General features: G+C 70.7%; 6 protein-coding genes across 9 annotated transcripts; 4 read left to right on the top strand and 2 right to left on the bottom strand.

The window, feature by feature from the left end:
* The first annotated feature begins 251 nt into the window (after positions 1-251).
* TARS2 (threonyl-tRNA synthetase 2, mitochondrial) lies at positions 252-7,269 on the top strand. Its single transcript, XM_068414488.1, has 18 exons — positions 252-328; positions 538-746; positions 1,250-1,373; positions 1,490-1,611; positions 1,687-1,804; positions 2,113-2,177; positions 2,257-2,335; positions 2,399-2,545; positions 2,659-2,757; positions 3,478-3,644; positions 3,720-3,882; positions 3,952-4,089; positions 5,331-5,408; positions 5,515-5,615; positions 5,700-5,801; positions 6,067-6,139; positions 6,279-6,393; positions 7,014-7,269. The coding sequence occupies exons 1-18, from the start codon at positions 269-271 to the stop codon at positions 7,160-7,162; spliced, it is 2,109 nt and encodes a 702-aa protein (XP_068270589.1). The 5' UTR covers positions 252-268; the 3' UTR covers positions 7,163-7,269.
* A 417-nt stretch (positions 7,270-7,686) lies between these two features.
* ECM1 (extracellular matrix protein 1) lies at positions 7,687-12,199 on the top strand. Its single transcript, XM_068415045.1, has 7 exons — positions 7,687-8,374; positions 9,285-9,356; positions 9,821-10,122; positions 10,204-10,593; positions 11,198-11,418; positions 11,846-11,933; positions 12,015-12,199. The coding sequence occupies exons 1-7, from the start codon at positions 8,323-8,325 to the stop codon at positions 12,186-12,188; spliced, it is 1,299 nt and encodes a 432-aa protein (XP_068271146.1). The 5' UTR covers positions 7,687-8,322; the 3' UTR covers positions 12,189-12,199.
* Positions 12,200-13,990: 1,791 nt separating this feature from the next.
* On the bottom strand, positions 13,991-15,089 carry RPS27 (ribosomal protein S27). Its single transcript, XM_068414813.1, has 4 exons — positions 15,033-15,089; positions 14,717-14,825; positions 14,498-14,608; positions 13,991-14,138 (listed from the first exon to the last, which is right to left on the bottom strand). The coding sequence occupies exons 1-4, from the start codon at positions 15,036-15,038 to the stop codon at positions 14,110-14,112; spliced, it is 255 nt and encodes an 84-aa protein (XP_068270914.1). The 5' UTR covers positions 15,039-15,089; the 3' UTR covers positions 13,991-14,109.
* Positions 15,090-15,313: 224 nt separating this feature from the next.
* On the top strand, positions 15,314-18,411 carry RAB13 (RAB13, member RAS oncogene family). Its single transcript, XM_068414286.1, has 8 exons — positions 15,314-15,516; positions 16,751-16,811; positions 16,893-16,953; positions 17,092-17,169; positions 17,263-17,352; positions 17,844-17,909; positions 18,040-18,090; positions 18,178-18,411. The coding sequence occupies exons 1-8, from the start codon at positions 15,393-15,395 to the stop codon at positions 18,253-18,255; spliced, it is 609 nt and encodes a 202-aa protein (XP_068270387.1). The 5' UTR covers positions 15,314-15,392; the 3' UTR covers positions 18,256-18,411.
* Positions 18,412-18,730: 319 nt separating this feature from the next.
* JTB (jumping translocation breakpoint) lies at positions 18,731-19,812 on the top strand. Its single transcript, XM_068414287.1, has 5 exons — positions 18,731-18,886; positions 18,968-19,008; positions 19,104-19,189; positions 19,280-19,359; positions 19,485-19,812. Exons 1-5 carry the CDS (start codon positions 18,795-18,797, stop codon positions 19,639-19,641), a joined length of 456 nt encoding a protein of 151 aa, XP_068270388.1. The 5' UTR covers positions 18,731-18,794; the 3' UTR covers positions 19,642-19,812.
* Positions 19,813-20,000: 188 nt separating this feature from the next.
* On the bottom strand, positions 20,001-22,420 carry CREB3L4 (cAMP responsive element binding protein 3 like 4). Of its 4 annotated transcripts, none has more exons than XM_068414966.1 (9): positions 22,047-22,072; positions 21,741-21,907; positions 21,423-21,633; positions 21,220-21,305; positions 21,058-21,135; positions 20,874-20,980; positions 20,723-20,791; positions 20,406-20,641; positions 20,001-20,320 (listed from the first exon to the last, which is right to left on the bottom strand). In XM_068414966.1, the coding sequence occupies exons 2-9, from the start codon at positions 21,831-21,833 to the stop codon at positions 20,091-20,093; spliced, it is 1,110 nt and encodes a 369-aa protein (XP_068271067.1). In that variant the 5' UTR covers positions 21,834-21,907; positions 22,047-22,072; the 3' UTR covers positions 20,001-20,090. The 4 variants fall into 4 exon arrangements, with proteins under 4 accessions (XP_068271067.1, XP_068271068.1, XP_068271066.1 ...); XM_068414967.1 differs by lacking the exon at positions 22,047-22,072 and having other exon boundaries at positions 20,406-20,484; positions 20,566-20,641; positions 21,741-21,963; XM_068414965.1 differs by lacking the exon at positions 22,047-22,072 and having other exon boundaries at positions 21,741-21,963.
* Between the last annotated feature and the right edge of the window lie 22 nt (positions 22,421-22,442).

The following is a 22,442-nucleotide window of genomic DNA, read 5'->3' as shown; positions in this document are numbered from 1 at the left end:
CTGCCCGCACTGTTACCGTTGGGTTTTCCCACGGGTGGGCGAGTCCACCGCGGCTTCCGCGGGGGGGGGGAGATGCCGGGCGAGGGCGAGGCTGAGGCCGCTCCCGCCACACGGGAGGGGGGCGGGACCCTCGCGTTAGGCCCCGCCCCTGGGAGGGACGAAGCGCGTGGCCACGCCCCCAAGCGGAGGCTCCGCCCCCTTGGGACCCGTTTAGCCCCGCCCCCGCGGGGGACGCCGGCGTGCGGCGGAAGGGGCGGGGCCTCCCGCCATGCCGTCAGCGCGCGCCGCGGGCCGGCTGCTCTTCGCGGGAGCCTCGCGCCGGCACCGGGTGCGCTCGCGCCCCCCCCCCGCGCCTCGGGACCCCGGTGCCCTTCCACCCCCCCCCCCTCCGCGCCATCGCGCTCCGAACGGGACCGGGGCGGCCTGACCCCGCCGTGACCACGTGACACCGGCGGGGGGGGCAAGCACGCATGCGCGCTGACCCCACGCTGACCCCACGTTGACCCCACGCTGACCCCTGACCCCCCCCGCCCGCAGGTCACTGGGCCGGACCCCCGCCTCACCGAGCGCCTCCGGCTCTTCCAGCAGCTGCGGGCGGCGCAGGAGCGGCGGGATGAGGCCGGGGACGGGACCGGGGGCGGCCGCCCCCCTCCGGGCACCCCCATCCGCATCGCCCTGCCCGGGGGGGGCCGCCTGCCCGGCCGGGCCCTGCAGACCACCCCGTCCCAGGTGGCCGCGGAGCTGGGGTAGGCGCAGGCCCCGAGCCGACCCCCCCCCAGCCGGGGACCGCCGAGGGCCCCACGGGGTTCCCAGGGTCCCCACGCTGTCCCCACGGTGTCCCCGGGGTCCCCACAGTGCCCCTACGGTGTCCCCGTGGTGCCCCCAGGGTCCCCACGGCATCCCCAGCATCCCCACGGTGTCCCTATGGTTTCCACGGGGTTCCCAGGTGTCCCCACGGTGTCCCCGCGGTCCCCCCACAGTGTTCCCAGGGTCCCCACGGTGTCTCTATGGTCTCCACGGGGTCCCCAGGGTCCCTACAGTGTCCCTGTTGTCCCCATGGGGTCCCCACAGAGTCCTCAGGGTCCCCGTGGTGTCCCTATGATCTCTACGGGGTCCCTACAGTGTCACCATTGTGCCCACGGGGTCCCCACTGTCAGTGTCCCTATGGTCCCTACGGAGTCCCCAGGGTCCCTACGGTGTCCCCATGGGGTCCTTGGTGTCCCCACGGTGTCCCCCGGTGTCCCCACAGGGGGTCCCTGGCGGAGGCGGCGCTGGTGGCCCGGGTGAACGGGACCCTCCAGGACCTCGACCGGCCCCTGGAGAGCGACGCCGACCTGGAGCTGCTCGGCTTCTCCTCGCCGGAGGGACGGGAGGTGAGTCCGGGGGACGGGGGGACGGGGCCGTGCCCCGCTCCCCTCACAGCATGTCCCCCTCTGTCCCCCCCGTGTCCCCCTCTGTCCCCCCTCTGTCCCCCCCGTGTCCCCCCCAGGCCTTCTGGCGATCCGGCGCCTGCGTCCTGGGGGCGGTGGCGGAGCAGTTCTACGGGGCGACGCTCTGCGGTGCCCAGGCCACCGAGGACGGCTTCTTCTGCGACGTCCACATGGGGGACAGGTAAGGGGAGGAGGGGACACACGCAGGGGTCCCCCGTGGGGGCGCGGTGTCCCCAGCCCGTCCCCGCGCCCGCAGGACGGTGCAGCGCGACGAGCTGCCGGCGCTGGAGGAGGCGTGTGCGGCCTTCGCCCGCGCCGGCCACCGCTTCGAGCGCCTCGAGGCCACCCGCCAGCAGCTGGCCGAGCTCTTCAAGGTGAGACCTGCCGTGTGTCCCCTCCCCAGCGTGTCCCCTCCCCGGCGTGTCCCCTCCCCATCTCGGGTTGGGGCAGGGCAGCCCAGCCTGGGGACATCGGGACCCTCCTGGTTGGGGTTATGGACCGGGGTGATGCTAACGGTGACCGGCGTCACCCCACCTCAGTGTGTCCCCCCCTTGGTGTCACTTGTGCCACTCTCACGCACCTCAGTGTCCCCACCAGCAGAATGTCAACCCCCTTGGTGTCACCCCTTCTCAGTGCCACCCTTGCCACTGTCACCCACCTTGGTGTCCCCCCCCCCCCACAGCACAACCCCTTCCAGCTGCAGCAGATGGAGGACGAGGCGACGTCCCCTACGGCCACCGTCTACCGGTGAGCGCTGGGGGGTCTCGAGGGGGGGCAGAGACGAAGGATTTGGCCTGTCCCCATGTCCCCAACTCTGTCCCCACAGCTGTGGCCCCCTCCTCCACCTCTGCCCCGGCCCCCTCCTCCAGCACACGGGGCTCATCGCTGCCCTCCGCGTCCTCACGGTGAGTTGACTTATGGGTGGGGGGACCCCACCACCCTCACCCCACTGACCCCCCCCTTTGCAGAGCTCGGCGGCCTTTTGGCCAGGGGCTGGTGGCCCACGGTCGGTGCAGCGAGTTGCCGCCGTCGCCTTCCCCAGCGCTCAGGACCTGGCCCGGTGGCAGCAGGAGCAGGATGAGGCCGCGCTGCGGGACCACCGGCGCATCGGGCGGGTGAGGCACCACATACTGGGGGGGGTGGGTGTTACTGGGGGGTCGGCGGCGGCCTCCGGCCGCCGCCGACCCCCCAGTAACTCCCACCCCCCCCCAAATAATTTCCCCCGCAGGAGCAGGAGCTTTTCTTCTTCCACAAGCTCAGCCCCGGCAGCTGCTTCTTCCTCCCCCGCGGCGCCCACGTCTACAACACCCTCGTGGACTTTATCAGGGTACGGGCCCCAAAGCCCCCCCTTTGTGTCCCCAGGGGGGTCACCGCAGCCCCACTGCACCCAGACCCCCTTGCACCCCACTGCACCCCACTCCCACAGCACCCAGACCCCCCTTGTACCTCATCCTCATTGCACCCAGACCCCCTTGCACCCCGTTTCTCCCCATCCCCACAGCACCCAGACCCCCTTGCACCCCGTTTCTCCCCATCCCCACAGCACCCAGACCCCCTTGCACCCCACTGCACCCCATCCCCACAGCACCCAGACCCCCTTGCACCCCATCCCCGTCACACCAACCCCCTTGCACCCCACTGCTCCCCATCCCCACAGCACCCAGACCCCCTTGCACCCCATTGCACCCCATCCCCACAGCACCCAGACCCCCTTGCACCCCACTGCTCCCTATCCCTGTCACACCCAGACCCCCTTGCACCCCATCCCCACAGCACCCAGACCCCCTTGCACCCCATTCCTCATCCCTGCAGCACCCAGACCCCCCTTGTACCCCATCCTCATTGCACCCAGACCCCCTTGCACCCCACAGCACCCCACTCCCACAGCACCCAGACCCCTTGCCACCCCATCCCCATCACACCCTGACCCCGTTGCACCCCGTGCCCCATCCCTGCAGCTCCCCCTGCCCTGGAGCACCCTCAGCCCCCCTGGGGCGGGTGCTGTGGGGCCGGCCTGACGTCCCCCTCGCTGTCCCCGTCCCCGCAGAGCGAGTACCGGGCGAGGGGCTTCAGCGAGGTGGTGACCCCCAACGTGTTCAGCCCGCGGCTCTGGCAGCTCTCGGGGCACTGGCAGCACTACGGCCCCCACATGTTCTCCGTCACCGCCGGCACCGAGACCCTCTCCCTCAAACCCATGAACTGCCCGGCCCACTGGTGAGGCGGGGGGACGCTGAGGGGTGACAGGGGGGTCTGACGCCACGTCCCACGTGTCCGTCTGTCCGTCCGCAGCCTCATGTTCGCCCACCGGCCGCGGTCGTGGCGGGAGCTGCCGCTGCGCCTGGCCGACTTCGGGGTGCTGCACCGCAACGAGCCCCCCGGCTCCCTCACCGGCCTCACCCGCGTGCGGCGCTTCCAGCAGGACGACGCCCACATCTTCTGCACCCTGGAGCAGGTGGGTGTCCCCCCGTGTCCCCCGCCCCGTCCCCGTGTGTCCCCCCCGCCGCTGACGCCCCGTCCGCAGCTCGAGGGCGAGATCGACGCCTGCCTGGACTTCGTGCGCTCCGTCTACGCCGTCCTGGGCTTCTCCTTCCGCCTGGCGCTGGCCACGCGCCCCCCCGGCTTCCTGGGGGACCCCCAGACCTGGGACCGCGCCGAGCAGGTGTCCCCGTGTCCCAGCTTCGTCCCCGTGTCCCAGCTTCATCCCCACGTCCCAGCTTTGTCCCCACATCCCAAATTTTATCCCCACATCCCAACTTTATCCCCGTGTCCCAAATTTTATCCCTGTGTCCCAGCTTTGTCCCCACATCCCAACTTTGTCCCCATGTCCCAAATTTTGTCCCCACATCCCAGCTTTGTCCCCATGTCCCATATTTGTCCCCATGTCCCAGCTTTATCCCCATGTCCCACTTCTGTCCCCACATCCCAGCTTTGTCCCCACATCCCAAATTTTATCCCCATGTCCCAATTTTGTCCCCATGTCCCAGCTTTATCCCCATGTCCCACTTCTGTCCCCACATCCCAGCTTTGTCCCCACATCCCAAATTTTATCCCCATGTCCCAATTTTGTCCCCACGTCCCAAATTTTGTCCCCACATCCCACTTCTGTCCCCACATCCCAGCTTTGTCCCCACATCCCAGCTTTGTCCCCACGTCCCATATTTGTCCCCACGTCCCATATTTGTCCCCACATCCCAACTTTATCCCCACGTCCCAAATTTTATCCCTGTGTCCCAGCTTTGTACCCGTGTCCCAACTTTGTCCCCACATCCCAATTTTATCCCCACATCCCAAATTTTGTCCCCATGTCCCAGCTTTGTCCCCACGTCCCAGCTTTGTCCCCATGTCCCAGCTTTATCCCCATGTCCCAAATTTTATTCCTGTGTCCCAGCTTTATCCCCATGTCCCAGCTTCGTCCCCGTGTCCCAACTTTGTCCCCACGTCCCAAATTTTATCCCCCTGTCCCAGCTTTGTCCCCACATCCCAAATTTTATCCCCATGTCCCAGCTTTATCCCCATGTCCCAGCTTTATCCCCATGTCCCAGCTTCGTCCCCGTGTCCCATCTTTGTCCCCACATCCCAACTTTATCCCCATGTCCCAATTTTATCCCCGTGTCCCAGCTTTGTCCCTGTGTCCCATCTTTGTCCCCACATCCCAACTTTATCCCCATGTCCCAAATTTTATCCCCGTGTCCCAGCTTTATCCCCCTGTCCCAATTTTGTCCCCACATCCCAGCTTTGTCCCCACACCCCACCCTGCCCACAACATCCCCTACAACACACCTCCCACCACCACCACCACGTCCCCCTCACCGTGTCCCCAACCCCTGACCGTGCCAATCCCCGCCGTGTCCCCATGTCACACCCCCCTCACCCCCCCCCTCCCCACATCTGTCCCCGCAGCAGCTGGAGCGGAGCCTTCACACCTTCGGGCAACCCTGGGAGCTGAGTCCGGGTGACGGCGCCTTTTATGGCCCCAAGGTGAGAGATTTTAGGGGGGGGGGTGACCCCGAAGGGTCCCGGTTTGCCCCGGGAGGGGCAAACCGGGACCCTTCGGGGTCACCCCCCCCCAAATGATTCCCGATAGATCGATATCCGGATCCGGGATGCGCTGGGGCGACACCACCAATGTGGCACCATCCAACTGGATTTCCAAATGCCAGAGAGATTTGAGCTGGAATACGCCAGGTATTGGGGTGGGGGGTCAGGATTGAGCCCCCCCCCGCGCCCCCCACCCACCCTCTAATTCTTGGGGTGTGTGTCCCCTCCCAGTGCGACGGGGGGGACGGCGCGGCCGGTGCTGATCCATCGAGCGGTGCTGGGCTCCGTGGAGAGGATGGTGGCTGTGCTGGCCGAGAGCTGCGGTGGCAGATGGTGAGAGGGGGGGGTTGGTGTCCCCAAAGGGGTCCTGGACCCCCCCCTAAAAAAAAATCCTTCATTTTTTGGATGTAAAAGGGGCACCCCCCACCCCCAGGGACACCCCCCCATCCCCAGGGACACCCCTGTCCCCAGGGACACCCCCCTGATCCCTGGGACACCCCAATCCCTGCAACACCCCTGTCCCCAGAGACACCCCCTATCTTGGGGACACCCCCAAGTCACCTAATACCCCCCCCCCCTCCTGTTGTCACCCCCCCAGGCCGCTCTGGCTGTCCCCGCTGCAGGCCATGGTCATCCCGCAGACAGCCGAGGTCGAGGACTACGCCCGGGAGGTGAGTGTGACCCCCCCTCACTCGTGTCCCCGCCTTGTCCCTCCATGTCCCCCCATCCGCCTTGTGCCTCCCCTTGTCCCCTTGTGCCCCCCCCCATCCCTCCATGTCCCTCTGTGTCCCCCCCGACGCCGTGGGGCAGGTGCAGGCCGTGCTGCGGGGGGGGGGCCTGGTGGCCGACCTGGACGGGGACACGGGGGCCACCCTGGCCAGGAAGATCCGCCGGGCCCAGCTCGCCCACTACAACTTCCAGCTGGGTAAGGGGGTGGACACACACCCCCACACACCCCCCAGAGACCCCCGGGACCCCCCCCCACCCTGGGGCTGCGCTGAGTCAGCAGCACCCAACCACCCCCCACTGGAACCGGGGAGCTGGGAGCACTGGGACCCCCCCTGGGAACCCCCCATGGCTCCTTCTGGGACACCCCCCCTGGGACCGTCTTGGGACCCCTCCTGAGTCCCCCCCCAGGACCCTGTGAGACCCCCACCTTGGGAGCCCCCTGGGACCCCCCCAACACCCCCTGGGACCCCCCTGAGCTCCCCTTGAAGACCCCACTGAGACCCTCTTGGGACCCTTCCTGAGACACCCCCTTGGGACCCTCCCTTGGGACCCCCCCCAGCATCCCCTGCAACCCCCTGGGACCCTTGGGGGACCCCCCCCACCCTGGGACCCCCCAGGACCCCCCTGGAGACCCCCAGAGACCCCCACCACCACCTTGGGACCCCCCCCGGGACCCCTGCCCCTGGGTGGTGGGTGCTGGTGACGGCTGGAGGCGGGAGGGCACGTGTGGGTGCACCCATGGGTGGGTGTGCAGGGTATGGGGGTGATGGGGCAGGGGGGGCACAGGGCCCCCCACCCACACCCCCCCCCCCGCAGTGGTGGGCCGGCGGGAGCGGGCGCGCGGCACCGTCAGCGTCCGCACGAGGGACAACCGGCAGCTGGGGGAGCGCGACCTGCGGCGGGTGCTGCAGCGCCTGCGGGAGCTGCGCGACGCCCGCGTCCCCGACGCCGAGGAGCGCTTCTGACCCCCACCCCCGGGTGCCCCCCCCGGGGGTCTGTGTGTGTGTGTGTGTGACCCCCCCCCAAACCCCCCCTGACACCCATTAAAGTGCTGAGCTGTGGTGGGTGCTGAGACTGGGCCAGCTCGGTGCATCTCCCTTGGTGCTGGCAGCACCCCTGGGTGTCCCGGGGGGGGCAGGATGCCTGGGTGCCCCCCCCCAACCCCTGGGTGACCCCCCAACCCCTGGTCCCCCCCACCCCAACACTTGGTGTCCCACCACCCCAGACCCCTGGCTCCCCATCATGTCCCTGTCCCCCCCCCCCCAACACCTGGGTGCCCCCCCCAGACACTTGGGGTGTGTGTGTCCCCCCCACCCATGTCCTTCCCGCCTGGGATTTCCCCCCCAAAACCCCCCTGGGTGCCCCCCCCCCATGGGTGGGGGTTGGGGGGGGGGTGGGTGTTGCGCAAACCCGGTCACGTCGCCGCAGGCGTTGGGCAATCACGGGGTGGGGGGGACAAGGGGGGGGTGACGGGGCTGTTACCCCCCCCCTTCCCCGGGCACCTGCCCAAACCGTGGGCTCAGCACCGGGCAGGGTGCAGGGACCCCCCCCAGGACCCCCCCCCCATGGCCTGGGGTGACGGGAGGTGACCAAGGCCGTGACCCCCCTCCTGCCACCGCTGCCCCACGGGGGGGACCCCAGGGTGGGGAGGGGGACGCGAGCTGAGGCCCCCCCCCCTCCCTGGGGAGGTCCCCCATGGGTGCCCCCCCCCCGTCCCCCCTCTGGCTCTGCCCGCGCTGGGGGTGACTCAGCGGGTGGGGCAGGCCCCAAAACGGGGCAAAAACCGCAAAAATCTGGCCGCTTCCCCCTGCGGTGACGTGGGGGGGCCCGGGGCCACCGGGGGGGGGTCTAGGGCCACCCAGGGGGGGACACCCAGGGCCACCAGGGTGGGGACAGGACCCCCGCGCTGTCCCCGACCCCACGGCGTGGTTGGGGTCGGGGGGGGCCCGTGGCCCCGTTTGGGGGTGCGGGATGGGGCCCGGCACCCGCAGCCCCCCCCGGGTCACCCCCCCCGGCCCCGCCGCGACGTCAGGCCCGTGACTCAGCCCCGCAGGATGCGGCCCCGCGCCCGCCCCGGCCCTTCATAAGGCGGCGGAGCCGGCGGCGGCCCCACAGCCCCGACGCCATGGCTGCCCGCGGCCTTCGCCGCTGCCTCCTCCTCCTCCTTGGAGCTGCCGGTGAGTCCCGGGGCCCCGACAGACGGGACCCCCCCCCCCGACACCTGGGTCCCCCCCCGACACCTGGGTCCCCTCCCTGGTCACCTGAGTCCCAACTCTGACACCTGGGTCCCCCCCAAACACCTCGGTCCCAACTGGGCCACCTGGGTCCCCTCCCTGTATGTCTTGAGTCCCCCCCCCCACATGCCTCAGTCCCCCCCCCAACACCTGGGCCCCCTCCCCAAACACCTCTGTCCCCTCCCTGGTCACCTGGGTCCCCCCCCCGACACCTGGGTGTCCCCCCAAAACGCCTGGGTGTCCACCAGACACCTGTGTCCCCTCCTAGTCCCCTCCTAGTCCCCTCCTTGACACCTGGGTCCCCCCCAAAATGCCTCAGCCCCCCCTCCAACACCCGGGTCCCTTTCCCCAACACCTCTGTCCCCTCCCAGTCCCCTCCTTGACACTTGGGTCCCCCCCCAACACCCGTGTCCCCTCCCTGGACACCCGGGTCCCCCCAAAATGCCTCGGTCCCCCCCAAACCACCCGTGTCCCCTTCCCCAACACCTCTGTCCCCTCCCCAGACACCTGGGTCCCAACTCGGACACCTGGGTCTCCCCCCAAATGCCTCTGTCCCCCTCCAACACCTGGATGTCCCCCCCCAAACATCTGCCCCCCCCCCCCCCCCAGACACCTGTGTCCCCTCCCTGGCCACCTGCGTCCCTGCCCACGCATTCGGGTCCCCTCCCCGGATGCCGCGTCCCTGCCCACGCGTCTGCGTCCCCTCCCGGGACACCTGCGTCCCCTCCCCATTGTGGACCTCCAAACCCCTCAGATCAGGGGGGTCCCCACTTGTCCCCCCCGGGTCAGGGGATGGGTGGGGGGGTGCCCCTGTTGACCCCCCCCCCTCTGTTTGCTCTCCCCGTGGTGACAGTGGTGGCAGCGGAGCGACAGCAGCGCGTGGCACAGGAGAGCCTGGTCCTGGGGCACCTGCACACCCAGCAGCGTGAGAGGGGGACAGGGGGGGACACGGTGGGGGGACACCTCGGGATGGGGGGGGGACACCTTGGGATGGGGGGGACACGAGGGGGACACCTTGGGATGGGGGGACATGGGAACAGCCAGGGTTGGGGACAGGGGGACGCCCAGGGGTGGGGACATGGATGGGGGTGGGACATGGTGACGGGGGGTGTTGGGGATGGAGGGGGGGGGGCTCTGGGGACATGGATGGGGGGACACTGGGAGACACCCAGGGATGGGGACATGGGGACAGCCAGGGGTGGGGACGGGGGGGGCATGGGGACATGGATGGGGGGGGACATGGGGTGGGGGTGACATAGAGAACATGGGGACAGCGCGGGGTGGGGGGACACGGGGAGCAAATGGGGATGGGGGGACAGAGGGACAAGTGCCACCTGGGGACAGGGCAGTGGGGACACCCCCCCGATGTGTGTCCCCCCCCCCTTCCAGTGCTGCAGGAGGAGCTGGACCCCCCGCTGCCCCCCCACATCCTGGCGGGGGGGGCGGACGCCACCCGCCACCCGCCCCCGCCCTGGGCCAGCGCCCTGGACGGTTTCCCCCCGGCCTGGCCCGTGGCCGCCGCTGTCACCCGCCACTGCCGCCAGCCCCCCCCGCGCCCCCCCGCCCCCCCCCCGCTGCCCCCCTCCGCCTTCGCCCACCTGCGGCGCCAGGCGGCCGCGCTCGACGCCCTCCGCCCGCGCCTCGACGCCTGCTGCCGCCACCACGCGCCGCTGCCCTGCGCCCGCCGCGCCGTGAGTCCCTGGTGGGGGGTGACACCGGGGCGGGGGGGGGGGGGATGACACCGCGGTGGGTCTGACCCCGGTGTCCCGCAGTGGACGGACGTGCTGGACGGTTTCTGCGCCGACGAGTTCGGGGTGAAGACGCGGCACTTCCACTGCTGCCGGCGGCACGGCGCGGCGCGGCGCCGCTGCTTCGCCCAGGGCCCCGACGCCGCCATCGCCGAGGCCATCGCCGCCACGGAGGCCACCGTCGCCGCCTGGGAGCCCGCCGGCGAGCCACCCTTCCCCCCCAGCGAGCCGCCCTTCCCCCCCGGCGAGCCCACGGCCGCCAACATGGGCAACATCTGCGGCTTACGGGGGCTGCGGCCCGGCCCCCCCGGCCCCGACGGCCCCTCCGGGCCCCGCGTCCGCCTCCGCCTGCGCCTCGAGCGCGACTACGGCCGCTGCTGCCGCGACGGGGGCCTGGAGTGCGCCCGCGACGCCGTGAGTGACGGGGGGGACACGGGGGGGGGCTGAGGGGGGGACCTGGGTGGCCAGGGAGGGGACCCAGGTGTTTGGGAGGGACCCAGACACCTCAGGGCTGGGGGGACCCCAGTGTCCAGGAGGGACCTGGGTGGCAAAGAGGGTCCCAAGTGTCCAGGGAAGGGACCCAAGTGTTCAGGGAGGGGACCCAAGCGTTTGGGAGGGACCCAGGTACCCGGGGGGGGCACCCAGGTGACAAAGAGGGTCCCAGGTGTCTGGGGAGGGGACCCCAGTGTTGGGGAGGGGCCTGGGGGGGGACCCAGGTGACAAAGAGGGTCCCAGGCATCCAGGGAAGGGACCCAGACATTTGGGAAGGGGACCCAGGTGACAGAGGGTCCCAAGTGTCTGTGGAGGGGACCCCAGTGTTGGGGAGGGGCCTGGGGGGGGGGGGGACCCAGGTGGCAAAGAGGGTCCCAGGTGTCCAGGAGGGACCCAGGTGTCTGTGGAGGGGACCCCAGTGTTTGGGAGGGACCCAGGTACCCAGGGAGGGTCCCAGGTGCCCAGGGAGGTACCCAGGTGCCCAGGGGGGGTTACCCAGGCTGACCCCCCTGGTTCCCCCCCGCAGTGGCAGAAGGGGCTGGCGCGGTTCTGCCGGGAGGAGGCTGCGGTGAAGACGGGGCAGCACCGGTGCTGCCAGGGCGGGGGGGGCCGCGCCCGCACCCGCTGCTTCGCCGCCGCCGCCCCCCACCCTGCCTACGACCGGGAGCTGCACAACGTCAGCCTGGCCCGGCCCGGCCCCGCGCTGCTCCGCACCCTCTGCGCGCCCACCCGCCTGCTCACCAAGAGGTGGGTGCCCCCCCCCTCCCCAGACACCCCCATCCCGTCCCTGGGACCCCCCCCATCCCTATGACCCCCTATCTCAGAGGGGACCCAGACATCTGAGCCCCCCCAGTCCCCCAGGACCCCCCCCAGTCCCCTGGGACCCCCCCCAGTCCCCTGGGACCCCCATCTCAGAGGGGACCCAGGTGTCTGGGACCCCCCCAGTCCCCCCCATCTCAGAGGGGACCCAGGTATCTGGGCTCCTCCCCTCCCCATGACACCCCCCCCCCCCCCAATCAGGAAGGGGGGGACCCCCACCTTATCCCCAGTCCCCCCCATCCCAGAGGGGACCCAGACATCTGGGCCCCCCCAGACCCCCAGGACCCCCCACCCTATCCCTGACCCCCCATCTTAGAGGGGACCCAGGTGTCCAACCCCCCCTTGTGCCCCGCAGGCGCCCGGTGCCAGAGCTGCTGGGGGCCGTGACGGCCGCGTGCTGCCCGCTGCCCCCCAAGGAGCGAAGCGCCTGCGCCCACGAGCAGGTGAGTGTGTGTGTGTGGGGGGGGGGGGGTCTCTGGGTGACCCCCCCCAGCCACCCTGACCCCCCCCCTTGTCCCCCACAGCTGTCCCAGGGCATCGCCACCCTCTGTGCCACCCCCCGGGACGCCTGGCGCGACCCCCAGGGCTGCTGCGCGTGGGAGGAGCCCGAGCGGCGCCACTGCTTCGACACCGCGTACCTGGGGCGGGTGACGCTGGGGGCCGCCGTGCCCCCCCCGCCCCCCGGCTACGACGAGTGACCCCCACCCCCCCCCCCGGGGGGCAATAAAGGTCCTGTGGTGTCACCGCCGAGTGCCTCAGTGTGATCCCCCACGTGTGTCAGTGTCCCCACAGCGTGGGGGGGGTCCCCAGTGTCCCCCCTGACCCCAGTGTCCCCACTGACCCCCCCCCCGGGGCCCCCCCAGGGCGTGTCGGGGTGTTTGCGGTGTCGGGGTGTGTCGGGGCCGGGGTGTGACACCGTGTTTGCAGAGCGGGGCGCGCCGCGGTCACCGCAGGGCCAGGCAGGGGACACAGGTGGCCAGGGCGGGGCGAGCGGGCACACGTCACCCTCTGCCCCCCCCCGGTGTCCCTGTGTCCACCCTGTGTCCCCCTGTGCCCCCCCTGTCCCCCTGTGCCCACCCCGTGTCCCCTCCAGTCTCACACCCCCACAGTGACACTGTCACCCCTGTCCCCCACACTGCCATGTCCCTACATCCCCCCCAGTGTCCCCATGCCCCACCCCAGGTGTCCCCATGTCTCCACATCCCCCCGCAGTGTCCTCATGCCACCCCCCCCCCAGGGTGTTGCCATCTGTCCCCATGTCCCTATATTCCCCATGGTGTACCCACGCCCCCCACCTGGGTGACCCCATGTCCCCACATCCCCTACGGTGTCCCCCATGGTCCCCCCTGGGGTGTCCCCATATCCCCCCTAGTGTCTCTGTGCCCCCCCCCATATCCCCCCATCCCCCACAATGTCCCCATGGCCCTATATCCCCCCCAGTGTCCCCATGCTCCCCTTGGGGCATCCCCATGCCCCCCCCCATATCCCTACACCCCCCATGGTGTCCCCCCATGCCCTCTCCAGGTTGTCCCTATGTCCCCCCCATGTCCCTTCATTCCCCACAGTGTCCCCAAGCCCCCCCGCAGTGTCCCCCCATGTCCCTACATCCCCCACAGTGTCCCAATGCCCCACCTGGCATGTCCCCATGTCCCCCCATCCCCTACAGTGTCCCCCTGCCTCCCCTGGGCTGTCCCTATATCCCCCCCCAGTGTCCCCATGCCCTCTCCAGGGTGTCCCTACATCCCCCCCAGTGTCCCCATGTCCCCCCATCCCCTACAGCATCCCCCTGCCTCCCCTGCGGTGTCCCTATACCCCCCCCCCCCCCCCAGTGTCCCCACGCCCTCTCCAGGGTGTCCCTACATCCCCCATGGTGTCCCCATGCCCTCCCTGGGATGTCCCCATGTCCCCCCATCCCCTACAGCGTCCCCATGCCTCCCCTGGGCTGTCCCTATATCCCCCCCCAGTGTCCCCATGTCCTCTCCAGGGTGTCCCTACATCCCCCACGGTGTCCCCATGCCCTCCCTGGGATGTCCCCATGTCCCCCCATCCCCTACAGCATCCCCATGCCTCCCCTGGGCTGTCCCTATATCCCCCCCTCCAGTGTCCCCATGTCCCCCCATCCCCTACAGTGTCCCCATGCCTCCCTTGGGGTGTCCCTGTATCCCCCCCAGTGTCCCCATACCCCAAGATGTCCCCATATCCCCCCCCCAGCGTGTCCCCAGGCCCACGGAGGCCACCAAGCCCACCCAAGGGCTGCACCCCCCACCCTGCTCCCAGCACAAGCTCCTCCCCCTCCTCCAATCCTATAAAACACAATTTATCCCATAATTAACATTTAGGGACAACGGAGGGGGGGGACATCACCACCAAGGGGACGATTTCCTTTCGCCCCGGCCCCTTTTTCGCTCCATACGGAGCCGTTGGCTCCGTATGGAGCGAAAAAGGGGCCGGGGCGAAAGGAAATCGTCTGCTGTTGCCTCTTGGCACCACTTTTACATCATTTTTACATATTTTATCCAAAATTTATTGACAGCGACACGGTTGGAGCTCCAGGGCCAGGCTGAAAATCACATTTTTGGGGTCAGCCCCAGCTCCCATCCATCCCCCGTTCCCCTTCGTTTAATGCTGCTTTCGCCTGAAGGAGCAGCCTAAAGGGAGAAAAAATAAATAAACCCACGTAAAAGCGATTGGAAACGGTTTAAATCCCTTCGGGGACACATTTCCCTGACCTAAATCCAGCGTTTAAGTTGATTTTAAAGCATAAAGATACATTTCCCTGGCTCAAATCCAGCGTTTAAGTTGATTTTAAAGCATAAACATACATTTCCCTGGCCCAAATCCAGCGTTTAAGTTGATTTTAAAGTATAAAACACCCTCCCAGTGCCCAGCAGCTTTTATAATCTCCCAGCTCGGAAAATTTAAGTCTCCACAAGCCACTTTGAGCTCCCCAAGGAGGAGGGGGGGGGACAGGGACCAGGCCACCCCCTCCCCTGGCTCAGCTACTCACCCTCTGTCAGCCTCGCCTTGCCGCCCGTGGGCTGGCACAGCACGGTCGAACAACCCACGCACAAAACGACGGTCTGAGCGTGGCTAAAAACCGTCGTGATCTTGTAACAACCTGCGCGGGGGAAGGGGAAAAGCTCTGAGGGGGGGAGGCAGAAGGGGACAGCGGGATCCCCTCACCCCGCGGCCTGCCCTCTCCCCCCCCGCCCCAACCCGCCCCTACCCGGGCATTTGACATCCATGAAGTAGGAATTAGGGCTTTGCACCAGCCGCTTCTTCTTGTGCTTCCTCTTCTCCTCCTCCGGGGAAGGGTGCAGCAAGTCCTTGGCCAGCTGCGGGGACAGCGCCGGTTACCGCCCGCCCGCCGCCATCTTGGGGGGGGGGGGGGAAGCCCCTCGCTGTGGAGATGACGGCGGGCGCGGCCCACCCCGCGCCCCTACGCCCTCCCCGCCACCCGCCACCCTCTTCCCTCCCTCCCGGGGCCGCCCGGGCGCGGGTGGGGGCGGTGAGGACGGGGACGGCGCCGGGGCCGCACTCACGGGCATGGCGGCGTGGAGGTGGCGGCGAGCGAAAAGGCCTGGACCGGAAGTGGGACCCGGCACATCCGGCACGGGGTTTCCCGCACGGGCGGAAGTGAGTGAGGGCGGCGCCATCTTGGGAAGGTCGTGCTGTCGCCGCCATCTTGGGAGGGTCACTGGTGGCCGCCATCTTGGGAGGGGCAACCGGGGAGGGGGGGAGGCACGGGAGCCGTGACGTCGGCTGATCCCTGCGGTGACGTCAAGGGGAGGGTGACGTCATGGCGGCGGGGCAGGCCTGAGGGCGAGTCCCCGCCCGCGGGGGCGGTGCGGGGCCGGGGCCGGGGCCGGGCCGGGTCCCGGTGGCGGCGGCGGGCGGGGGCCATGGCCAAGGCCTACGACCACCTCTACAAGCTGCTGCTGATCGGGGACAGCGGCGTGGGCAAGACCTGCCTCGTCATCCGCTTCGCCGAGGACAACTTCACCAGCACCTACATCTCCACCATCGGTGCGTGAGTGGCACCCCCGGGACCCCCCACCCGGGCCTTACCGGGACCCCCCAGGACCCCCCACCCAGGCCTTACTGGGACCCCCCACCCGGGCCTTACCGGGACCCCCTGGGACCCCCCACCTGGGCCTTACCGGGACCCCCCGGACCCCCCACCTGGGCACCCCTGGGACCCGCCACCCTGGCCTTACCGGGACCCCCCGGGACTCCCCACCCAGGCCTTACCGGGATCCCCCACCCAGGACCCCCCACCCGGGACGCCCTGGCACCCCTGGCCCCAGGAGCGGGGCCTCCCCTCCCCTCTGCTCCCCCCCGGGTCCCCAGGGTGGCCGGACGAGGGCTGGGGCGACTCGCTTGGCTCTCATCGCCCACAGCCCTTCCCCGTCCCCCCCCGCCTGCCTCCTGCCCGCACCCCGGCACCGGTAGGACGGCGGGAGGATGAGGATGCCACCGGGACACGGCTGCACCGCACGGAAGCTCTGTGCCTCGTCCTGGCCGGTGGACGGGGGCTCTGAGCCGTTCACAGGGGCCTCATCACGAAAGAAGCCGGGGTGGTGCAGCAGTGCCAGCCGCGGCTCCACATCAGTCCTGCCCGGCAGCCGCTACCGAGCCGGGACCCGGCACCCGCCGTCCTCCTCCTCCTCCTCCAACTTCCCAACGCGCTGGTCAGGCCATTTCCTGAGCCTGGAGCAGCCGCCCCGGCACAGCCCGTGCCATAAACTCTGGCACGGACACACTGGCTGCCGGCTGGGCCCGGGTCCAGCCTGTGCCCCACCATCACCCCCCCCGCCCTGGGGCTCCAGCCTCCAGCTGCTCCAGCCCTTCCTCCTCCTCCTCCTCCTCATCCGCTTCAGCCCCTGAAACGGAGTGTCCTGAGACGGGGCCGAGCAGGGGGGTGGTGCAGGGCTGGGGGGGTTTTGGGGGGGCATCTGCCAGCCTTTGGGGCTGGTTGACCCGATGGGGGGGTCCGGCAGCTCCGGCCGCCCCTTTTCCCCTCGCACGGCGCGCGGGGTGATGCCATCCCGCAGGAATGCCGCGTCCGGCGGGCTCGGGGACGCTGGTGACCCTGTCCCACCCGCTGACTGGGACTTTGCCCCCCCCCTTCCCTCTTTTCCAGCGATGCCAGATGGTTACTGGGAATCTGGAGGCTGGGACTGGGAGCGGAGCTGTTTATGGCATCCCCTCCCGGCGCAGCCCCGGTGTCACCGGCCCCGTCTCTCTCCTTCCTTCGCAGGGATCGACTTCAAAATCCGCACGGTGGATATTGATGGGAAGAAGATCAAGCTGCAGGTCTGGTGAGTGGGGGGGGGTGGAATTGGGGACCCCCCCACTTCCCACCAAGCCGCCCTCACCCCCCCGTTCTCCCTCTCTCGTAGGGACACGGCGGGACAAGAGCGCTTCAAAACCATCACCACAGCCTACTACCGCGGAGCCGTGGTACGGCGAGGGGGGCCGGTGCCCCCCAAAAGGGCTGGGGCAACTCTGGGGGGGGGCACCGTGCCCACCTGGGGACGAGACACCCCCCGAAGCCGGGGCGGAGGGTCCCTGCCCCCCCTGACTGCGCCGTCCCGGCAGGGCATCATCCTGGTGTACGACATCACCGATGCGAAATCCTTCGAGAATATCCAAAACTGGATGAAAAGCATCAAGGAGGTGGGTGTGGGGGGGGGGCTGGGGACACGGGGGGGGGGTTGGGGACAAGGGGGGGTCCTGGGGGGGGTCCTGCCCGTCCTCTCCTGCCTGCAGAACGCCTCTGCCGGGGTCGAACGTCTCCTCATCGGCAACAAGTGCGACATGGAGGGCAAACGCAAAGTGCAGCGGGACGAGGCTGAGAAGGTAAGGGGGGGCACCCTGGGGCTGGGGGGGGCTACCCTGGGGCTGGGGGGGCACCCTGGGGCTGGGGGGGCACCCTGGGGCTGAGGGGGAGCACCTTGGGGCTGGGGGGAGCACCCTGGGGCTGGGGGGGAGCACCCTGGGGCTGGAGGGGGGACACCCTAGGGCTGATGTGACATACCCTGGGGCTGGGGGGAGCACCCTGGGGCTGGGGGGGAGCACCCTGGGGCTGGGGGGGGGACACCCTAGGGCTGATGTGACATACCCTGGGGCTGGGGGGGCACCCTGGGGCTGAGGGGGAGCACCTTGGGGCTGGGGGGAGCACCCTGGGGCTGGGGGGGAGCACCCTGGGGCTGGAGGGGGGACACCCTAGGGCTGATGTGACATACCCTGGGGCTGGGGGGAGCACCCTGGGGCTGGGGGGGGCACCCTGGGGCTGGGGGGGGGCCCTCCCCTGGCACCCAGGTCAAAGGGGGGGTCCCCTTGTCCCGCAGCTGGCGAAGGAGCACGGGATCCGCTTCTTCGAGACCAGCGCCAAGTCCAGCGTGAACGTGGAGGAGGTGAGGGGGGGGCCCCAGATGCGGGGGGGGGGGGCTGTGTGCCCCCAACGGGAGCATCACGGGAGGGGTCCCCATCCCCGGGGGGGGTCCCTGGGTGCTGCCCCCCCACTTACCATCCCCCCCTCCCCAGGCTTTCCGCACACTGGCACGGGACATCCTGCAGAAATCCTCCCGGAAAGCGGTGAGTGGGGCTGGGGGGGGCAGGCGAGGGACCCCCCCCCCCGCCCTGCTCCGGCCCCCCCCTGACCCCCTCCCCTCCCTCTTCCAGGCCCCCAGCAGCAGCAGCAGGGCCCTGCTGGAGCCCGGCCCCCCACGGAAGGCGGGGGGCAAATGCTCCCTGCTGTAGGGCCGCCGGTGCCCCCCCCACCTGCCCCGGGGCAGCGCGGGCGCCTCTCTGGGAGGGGGGGGGGGTGAGCCGAGGGGCTCCCGGGGGGGGCGGGGGGCAAGGGCTGACCCCCCCCCCCATTCACACCTCGTGCCATAAAGCCCAGCTTGTGCCTTGCCCCGTGTCCCGTGTCTGTGTTGGGGATGGGGGGGGGAACCGGGGGGGAACCGGGGACGGCGGCGGGGGGGGGGCGCGCTGGGGCCGTGCGAGGCCACGCCCCTTTAACGCGAGGCCACGCCCCTTTAACGCGAGGCCACGCCCCTTTAACGCGAGGCCACGCCCCGTCGCTCAAGACCACGCCCCCTTAGGCGGAAGCCACGCCCCTCCCTTCACGCAGCACTCAAGCCCCGCCCCCGCCGGAAGCCCCGCCCCAGGCCCCGCCCTCCCGCTGTCCCCGCCCTTCCTTCCCGTCGTGCCCCGCTTCTCCCAGCGGCCCCCGCGCCTCAAGATGGCGGCGCTGGCAGAGTCGCAGGGCCCGGCCCGGTAGTTCCGCCGCGCCGATGGGGCCCCGTGGCCCCGCCGGGCCGCGTCGCCGCCGCCGCTGCTGCTGCGCCCTCTACGCCCTCCTGGGCGCCCTGGTCTGCGGGCTGCGGTGAGCGGGCGGCCCGGGGAGGGGAAGGGCGGCCCGGCCTGGCCCGGCCCGGCCTTCACGGCCTCTCTGCTCTCTCCACAGGCCGGCGGCGGCGATGGCGGCGGGCGACGAGAGACGCTCGGGTGAGTGCGGGGCCGGGCTGGGCGCGGGCAGCGGGGGGCCGGGCCCGGTGGGATCCCGGCTGGGCCCGGGCTCAGCGGCCGCGCTCTCCCCGCAGCGAGCCCGGCGGCGGCCACCCCGTGCTGGCGGGTGGAGGACTTCGTGGTGGCGCAGGAGTGCGCCCGCTGCTCCAGCTTCCAGGCGGTGAGTGTGGGGCTCGGCCCCTCAGCCGGTGGGGTCGGGGGGGCACGTCCTGCCCCAGCCCGGCCTCTAACCGGCCCCTCTGCGTTGCAGAAGACGGTAGCGGAGTGCGGCCCCACGGGCTTCATTGAGAAGATCAGCTGTGCCACCTCCAAGAGGGACGAGTTCAAGAGGTGGGTGCGCTCCCTGGGTGGGGGGGGACAGGGGAGCCCGGGGGAGGTCGTAGGGGGAGACAAGGTGGGATTTTTGGGGCTGAGGCGCTTCCCTCCGGGGCTCCTGACCCTCGCCGTGGGCGCAGCTGCCGCTCCGCAGTGATGGAGGCGCACGTGTTCTGGAGGTTCGTGGGCACCATGATGTGCGTCGCCGCCGTCTTCGCGGTGCTGGTGGTGTGTCGCCAGCGCGTGCTGGACAGGAAGGCCCTGGAGAAGGTCCGCAAGCAGATCGAGTCCATTTAGCGGAGCCCGGCTGCCCCGGAGGGAGGAGGGACGGGTGCCTGGGGGGGCCCTGCCCCGCGCCGTGACCACGGGGCCCTGCTGGGAGCTGCCCGTGGATGCCGTCGGGGTGCCGTGCCCGTGCGGGGGGCCCCGGGGAGCGCGGTGGGTAATAAACCCTCATCGTTGTCACCAGAGCGGTGCCGGTGTTTGTCCCCGGGAGGGTGGGAGCGACGCAGGGCTGTGCCGCTGGCTCTGCTCATGGAGCCCTGAGGGGGTCCCCGTCCCCACAGCCCCCCCCCGGCGGTGCTGTGGGCTCAGCACCAATCCTCTGACACACGTTGGGCTGGAAACCCGGTGTGGGTTTATTCACGGCACACAGAGCTGCTGGGGTGGGAGGGGCACACCCAGCACCCCCTGCCCGGGCCACGCTGGGTGTCCCCCCACTGCTGCCCCCCCCAAAGCGCTGCCTGTCACATCTCTTCCCCGTGTCCCCGTGTCGCTGCCCCCGCATCCCCCGGGGGGGCCCAGCCTGAGGAGTTGGTGCCCAGCTCCCTGCCGGGGGGGGCCCTCCCGTCCCCGTGCCCCCGCTCGGCTCCGTCTGCGGGTGCCGGTCCTGGCTCTTCCCCCCGCAGCGCGGGGAACGGGGCTTCTCCAGCCGGTCCCAGCAGCTCCTCCCGGGTCAGGATGTTTCTGGAAATCACTGTGGGAACAGGGAGCACCAGGGTGGGCAGCGCTGGGGCGGGGGGGGGCTGCACCCGGGCCCCCCCCCCCAGGGCTCCCGTTACCTCCGGTGGGTCTGTCACTGCCCCGGCGGAAGGGGCTGTAGCTGGGGAAGAGGATGAGTCCCAGGGAGAGGAGCAGGATCTGCCGGGGAGGGACAGAAGCGTGTGTCCCCGAGCGGTGCCGGGGGACGCCGGCGTTGGCGCCGCGGTGCGTGTGCCGTACCAGGACGCAGGTGCCGGTCTGGGCCGCCTTGTTGGACGTCGGCGTGATCAGCGCCCGCAGCTGCCGCAGCAGGGACCTGCGGGACGGGACGGGGGGTCTGCGGGCGCCCGTCCCCTCCCCGCGCCCCGTCCCCTCCCCGTCCCCGTCCCGCGCTCACCCGTTGCGCTTCTCCAGCTCCTGGACTCTCTCCCGCAGCTCCCGGTTCTGGGCCGAGCAGGCGGCCGCCCTGCCCGGGGCAGAGGTGGGCACGGGTGAGGGGGGGGTGCGTGGCCGGGGACGTGGCGCCTCGCGGTGCCCCCGGCCCCCACCTGCTCTCCAGCAGGTCCAGGTACTCCTTCTTCCTCCGCCGGCTGTCCTGGGCCGACTGCTTGTTCCGGATCTTTCTCCTCACCTTCTTCAGGATCCTCTCCTCAGCCTGGGGCGGGGGAGGCGGAGGGGTGACCCCTGCCCCACGCTGCCCCCCAGCCCACCCCGGGCTCCTTCCCCACGCACCTGGGTGAGGGGCAGGGTGCCAGGCAGCGTCACCCCCTCCTGCGCCAGCAGCCGCTTCTCCTCCTCGCTCAGGCGCAGCTGTGAGAGAGGGGACACGCGTGGGGACGGGCCGGGGGGGCCTGGCAGCGGGGGGGGGACACGGGGGGGGCTGCGGGGACTCACGGCGGCGCCGTGGGCGGGCAGGGGGGCGGCGGGCAGCTCGTTGGTGATGCAGGAGGTGGGGAGCAGCGCGGGGCAGAGCCAGTCGTCTGCAAGGGCGAGAGGGGGCCGTGTCCTGCCCGTCCCCCCCTGCCCCGGGGGGGGCTCCGCTCCCCGCCCTGCCCCGCGCCCGCAGGATGCGGCCCCCGGGCTGAGCCCCCACTGACCCAGCGCCATGGGGCCGCCGCCGCCGTGCAGGGGGGTGCTGAGGTCGCAGACCACCTCGTAGAGGGTGACGGTGGGGGGCTCGTCAGGCTGGGGGGGCTCTGGGCCGGTGTCCTGGGAGCAGTGGCCACCCGGGGAGGTGAGGTGGCCACCCAGGCCGCAGACGACGTTGGGGTTCACCGTCAGCCACAGCAGCTCCTCGGCGTCGCTCCCCTGCGGCCGCAGAGATGCTGGTGGGGGACACGGGGGGCTCCCGTGGCACCCCCAGGGCCCCTCGGGGGGCTCCTCCCGGCCCCGCTCCCCCCGTGGCCCCCACTCACGCCGTCCTCGGGGGGCCGCCAGCCCTCGCAGGGCGGCTCGGAGCCGGGGCGGGGGGGCTCGGGGAAGGGCCCGTCCGGGGGCTCCGGTTCCATCGCCTGGGCTGGAGGGTGAGCGGGGGCTGCCGGCTCCCCCCGGGGGGACCCTCCGGGGCCGCGTGTCGTGGGTGCTGCTCCCGTCAGCTCCCACCGGGGGACAGACGGTGGGACCCTTTGCCAGCTCCGTGCCCCGGTGCAACGGGGATGAACCCCCCCCACTCCCCCCCCCCCCCACTTTCTGGTGCTCCTCCGGGTGTCCCCGGCCCCCACCTCGGTTCCCCCGTTGTGCAGCCGCCTCCGCCCGCTCCCGGGGCTGCGCACCAGGATCTCCGGGATCCTGGATGAGCCCCGCCAAGTCCCGCCCCCCGAAGCCTGAGACCGGTACAAGGGCCGGGCTCCCCGCCCCCGGGGGGGACCACGGGGCATCCCGGGGGGGAACATGGAGTACCCGGAGAGGCAGCGGAGGGCACGGGGGGGGCAGCGGAGGGCACGGGGCTACCGGGAAGAGCCCGGTAAGGAGCTTGAGGCTGTTCCCGGTACCGTGTCCCGGTGGCACCGGGGAGCAGCAGGTTCCACGGGGGGAACCCAGGACTCCCCCGGTGGGCTGGGTGGGGATTCGTTACAGCCGACGGTGACTCCGAGCCGGTGCCCTCCCGGTAACGGGGG

The sequence above is a fragment of the Nyctibius grandis genome, chromosome 17 (genome assembly GCF_013368605.1).
Source record: "Nyctibius grandis isolate bNycGra1 chromosome 17, bNycGra1.pri, whole genome shotgun sequence".
Taxonomy (NCBI): Eukaryota; Metazoa; Chordata; class Aves; order Nyctibiiformes; family Nyctibiidae; genus Nyctibius; species Nyctibius grandis.
The sequence above is the reverse complement of the archived record's forward strand: the minus strand, read 5'-3'. Positions and strand labels throughout refer to the sequence as shown.